This window comes from Spinacia oleracea, chromosome 6 (genome assembly GCF_020520425.1).
Source record: "Spinacia oleracea cultivar Varoflay chromosome 6, BTI_SOV_V1, whole genome shotgun sequence".
NCBI classification, from domain to species: Eukaryota; Viridiplantae; Streptophyta; class Magnoliopsida; order Caryophyllales; family Amaranthaceae; genus Spinacia; species Spinacia oleracea.
In genome coordinates, this window is record NC_079492.1 from 60,570,152 (window position 1) to 60,575,240 (window position 5,089).

General features: G+C 35.3%; 1 protein-coding gene across 1 annotated transcript; it reads right to left on the minus strand.

Annotated features, from left to right (window-relative positions):
• Positions 1–1,005: 1,005 nt before the first annotated feature.
• Positions 1,006–4,235, minus strand: LOC130463711 (protein DETOXIFICATION 45, chloroplastic-like). The gene is made up of 2 exons (XM_056832929.1): positions 3,848–4,235; positions 1,006–1,238 (listed from the first exon to the last, which is right to left on the minus strand). Exons 1-2 carry the CDS (start codon positions 4,028–4,030, stop codon positions 1,128–1,130), a joined length of 294 nt encoding a protein of 97 aa, XP_056688907.1. The 5' UTR covers positions 4,031–4,235; the 3' UTR covers positions 1,006–1,127.
• Between the last annotated feature and the right edge of the window lie 854 nt (positions 4,236–5,089).

Genomic DNA, 5,089 nt, shown 5'->3' on the forward strand with positions numbered 1-5,089 from the left:
CCTTGGCATGAGGGTTGTTCGGTAGAAGCCGAAAAAGTAGAGTGAGCATGCCGCCAAAGAGGATGTCGAATTTATTCAAATGGCTATCCCGAACCTCGATGATTCGGGAAAGGAGCAATTGCCCGAAATTAAGTACGTCCCCTTGATTCTCTTGTGTGGCCAACCACAAACCACCAAGTTTCGTGCCCGACAAGGCACCGGTAGCACCCCTGGAGAAAAGGGCATAGATGAGGAGGCGGCTCATGATGAGGATGGCCGGATGATGGAATGAAGAAGATTTGGCCGAGGCGGAGAAGAAATCCCCGTCGTCTCCGGTGAGCTCCCTCCACCAACTATTTTCATCATAGTTGTTAGCACATTCGGACCTTGGGTTCATGACGAAACCGTGCTCCGAGTCGATGGAGAAGAGGGCATTGATTTGATTGTGATTCAACTTGTATTGGCGACCAAAGACTTGGAAGCTCAATTCCACCACACTATCACCATCCTCATCTTCTACAAAGTTTTTCCGAGCCGAGGAGAGGAACTCCAATGTCAACCTTTTGTAGGTTGGGGCACTCATCTTTGCAAACTCTTCCCACCCTACACTAGTAGAAAAAACCCTTGTTGCAGCGGGCTTTTAGACCCCTGTTGCAGCGTACATCGTATGCTGCAACTGGGGGGCCTGCAACAAGTATTGACTTGTTGCAGCGTACAATGTACGCTGCGAAAAGTACTTTTTTGCAGCGTACATTTGCATGTACGCTGCAACAAGTGTGTAAAATTAGGCAAAATTCAAGACTTGTTGCAGCGTACAAAATGATGTACGCTGCAACAGACTGGTTTACTTGTTGCAGCGAACAAGTATATGCCCCCTGCAACAAAGCTGTGCTTTTGGCGGGATAATTTTAGTTTTATTTATCTATAGCTAGGGTGTCTTGCACCAAATATAGGAACCTGTCAACAACAATAAATAAAATATCGCAACCTGTAGAACAAATATAAAAAATAATAACTGGTGTTTTGTATACATATATATATATCCCAAAACCAAAGTGCACGTACTACATTCAAATATACGTTCCAATTTCAATGTACGCATACATTTTAATGGAAACGATTGTTCTATAACAACTAAACCACCTCGATCAAGCGCGCTCAAGCCAATAGTAAATACTTGCGGGTAAAACACTTAGCCCGTTGCTCACGAACCACATCAATTTCCTCACTAGTATAGGCGCATTCCTCGGAGTGTAGACCTTTACAAAAACAGAAATTTCAACTAAGTATTAGATTAAATTCAAATTAAATATCACACTTTAACATTCAAGCAACTAATAACAATGTCCTAATAGTGTTGGAAACTTAAAGCTAAGCATATTAATCATGTAAAAGGTATAAAATGAATTCTTAGGTTATGTAGCTCAAATTTGGGAGCGAAAATGTCATTTTAGCCTAAATAAAACCTATAACGACCCAATGAGCCTTAAATGTGCGTAAATAGATTGGAATGAGTCTTAGAAAGTTAAAACTATGCATATTAAACATGTAAAAAGTTTAAAATGAGTCATTAGGTTCTTTAGTTCAAAGTTGGGAGCGAAAATGTCAATCCAGCCTAAATAAGACCTATAACGACCCAATGAACCTTAAATGTGCATAAATAGATTGGAACGAGTCTTGGAAACTTAAAGCTAAGTATATTAATCATTTAAAAGGTTTAAAATGAGTCCTTAGGTTCTTTATTTCAAATTTGGGAGAGAAAATGCTCATTTTAGCCTAAATATGGCCAATAACGACCAAACAAACCTTAAATGTGCATAAATAGATTGGAATAAGTCTTGGAAACTTCAAACTAAGCATATTAATCATGTACAAAGTTTAAAATAAGTCCTTAGGTTCTTGAGTTCAAATTTGGGAGCGAAAATATCATTTTAGCCTAAATATGACCTATAACGAACCAATGAGCCTTAAATGTGCATTAATAGATTCGAATGAGTCTTAGAAAGTTAAAACTATGCATATTAAACACGTAAAAAGTTTAAAATGAGTAATTAGGTTCTTTAGTTCAAAGTTGGGAGCGAAAATGTCAATCCAGCCTAAATAAGACCTATAACGACCTAATGAACCTTAAATGTGCATAAATAGATTGGAACGAGTCTTGGAAACTTAAAGCTAAGTATATTAATCATTTAAAAGGTTTAAAATGAGTCCTTAGGTTCTTTATTTCAAATTTGGGAGAGAAAATGCTCATTTTAGCCTAAATATGACCTATAACGACCCAATGAGCCTATAGGTGCATAAATAGATTGGAACGAGTCTTAGATCGTTAAAATTATGCATATTAAACATGTAATAAGTTTTAAATGAGTCCTTAGGTTCTTTATTTTAAAGTTGGGAGCGAAAATGCCTTATTTTAGCCTAGATATGACCTAGAACGATCAAACAAGCATTAAATGGGTATAAGTAGATTAGAATAAGTCCTAGAAACTCAAAACTAAGCTTATTAATCATATAATAATTTAAAAATGAGTCCTTAGGTTCTTAAGTTCAAAGTTGGGAGCGAAAATGTCATTTTAGCCTAAATATGACCTAAAACGACACAATGAGCCTTAAATGTGCATAAATGGATTGGAATGAGTCCTAGAAAGTTAAAAATAAGCATATAAAACATTTAGTAAGTTTAAAATGAGTCCTTAAGTTCTTTGGTTCATAGTTGGGAGCGAAAATGTCATTTTAGCCTAAATATGTCCTATAACGACCAAACAAGCCTTAAATGTGTATAAGTAGTTAGAATAAGTCTTAGAAACTTAAAACTAAGCATATTAAACATGTAATAATTTTAAAATAAGTCCTTAGGTTCTTTATTTTAAAGTTGGGATCGAAAATGCCTTATTTTATCCTAAATATGACCTATAACGATCAAACAAGCATTAAATGGGTATAAGTAGATTAGAATAAGTCTTAGAAACTTAAAACTAAGCATATTTATCATATAATAAGTTTAAAATGAGTCATTAGGTTCTTAAGTTCAAAGTTGGGAGCGAAAATGTCATTTTAGCCTAAATATGACCCATAACGACACAATGAGCCTTAAATGTGCATAAATGGATTGGAATGAGTCCTAGAAAGTTAAAAATAAGCATATAAAACATTTAGTAAGTTTAAAATGAGTCCTTAGGTTCTTTGGTTCATAGTTGGGACCTATAACGACCAAACAAGTCTCAAATGTGCATAATAGATAGGATTGAGTCTTGAAAAGTTAAAAATAATCATATGAATCATGTAATAAGTTTGAAATTAGTTTTTAAGTTCGTTAGATCAAAGTTGGGAGCGAAAATGTCATTTTAGCCTAAATATGACCTATAACGGCCAAAGAAGTCATGAATGTGCATAAATAGATTGGATTAAGTCTTGTAAAGTTAAAACTAATCATATAAAACATTTAATATGTTTAAAATGAGTCCTAAGGTTCTTTATTTCATATTTGGGAGCAAAAAAGCCTCATTTTAGCCTAATATGACCTATAACGACCAAACAAGCCTTAAATTTGCATAAGTAGATTGGAATGAGTGTTAGAAAGTTAAAATTATTCATATTAAACATGTAATAAGTGTAATACTCTGAGAAAATATGTAGCTTTTCCTATTTGGTTTATTGTTCACAAATCAGGATCTTTGGACAACAACAAATGCTTATTAATCCAAGAAGCTTTTCCTATTTGGTTAAAACCCACACATTATTCACAATCTTCAACTTTTGTGATAATCATAAATCATAATGGACAAGCACTGTAGAATAGAGGTAGTCTAGATGCCTGAAAAACCTATAGCCTGGATATCGAACCTCCTAGTTAGATGAAAGCTCATACCTGACCAGATGCGGCCAATCCATCAGTTAAAAGAGAGACAGCCAACCACACTTGCATACAGATTTGATGAGCAGCCATAGCTAGAGGACCTTGACGAGCAGCCATCGAGGTCCCAATCGTCATAGTTATCAAAGCAGCCACAGTTCTTCCAATCAGAAATCCACCTGGAAAAAAGGTAAACATAAGGAAACAGACGGCAATCCAAACATGTACGAGTAACACTTTAAGTAGGTACAAACAATGGCCACTTAAGCAGACTAATTTAAGAAGTTTGTAATGGTGATTATTAAGTAGAAGGTTATTAAAATCAATGTGTTGGATAAAGAATCAAAAACAGAAAATAACCATAAACATTTCTCTGACACTCACCAGATTTTAAATAGACCCCAAACTTCAGATCTCCAAATTTTGGAGGTAATAATATTACTCTCTTGCTAAGAAACCAAATCATCAATGTACAGACATAAAAAGTCAAAAAGTCAATATCTACACCTGCATTGGCCGTATCTGATCCCACAATAGAATTCAGTGAAGATTTACCAGTAGGACTATTAGAAAGAGCTAGCTGGCTAATCTGAGAAGTAGCAAACTCCAGAGATTGCTTTAAATTTGGATCTTTAACATCTGTCTCCTCCATATCCTCATCAGCTGAATATTTTGAGTTCTTAGCTCTATGAACGACAGCCTACCAAAGCCGAATTAACTAATCAATCTTCTGTTAAAAACTTAAAACATATATACAAATGGGGGGGGGGGGGGGATTATACTATTTTGAGATTGAGGCTATCACGAATGATTTATTTTCAGGGATGAAGAAGCTATGCTGACCTAAAAATTATACTCACAAGCCAGAATGATTATCACCCGGAATCTACACTACAACAAACTAATAACCGACCTTACATATCATATGGAAAAATGGTAGCTGCAAAGAGATCATTGACTTCTTGGACTCTACCGAGATCTCACAACTTTATGAGAATAACTGGGTACGACCTCTAAGAATAGTACTTTCATGAAAAAAATTGTTACACTTTCAAATTAGGATGTCTTTTAAGCAAAAAGCTTGTAATGTGGAACAGAGATGAAGGCCAAAATATAATCATAACGGGAAGACCAGAACTCGTCATCAAAACATGATTTGGAATAAAGCAAGGGAAGTTAAGCCAAACCAATGAGTCAGTGACAACAACTGTACACTACCTCACTAAGTCTATATACAGGAAAATCTAGCAGAGGATG

Excerpts from the sequence above, each read along its gene's own strand:
- LOC130463711 (XM_056832929.1), bottom strand. The coding sequence starts at position 4,030 with ATGTTTACCTTTTTTCCAGGTGGATTTCTGATTGGAAGAACTGTGGCT. Across the intron at positions 1,239-3,847 it reads GATTGGCCGCATCTGGTCAG|GTCTACACTCCGAGGAATGC; the intron begins GTATGAGCTTTC and ends GTTTTTGTAAAG.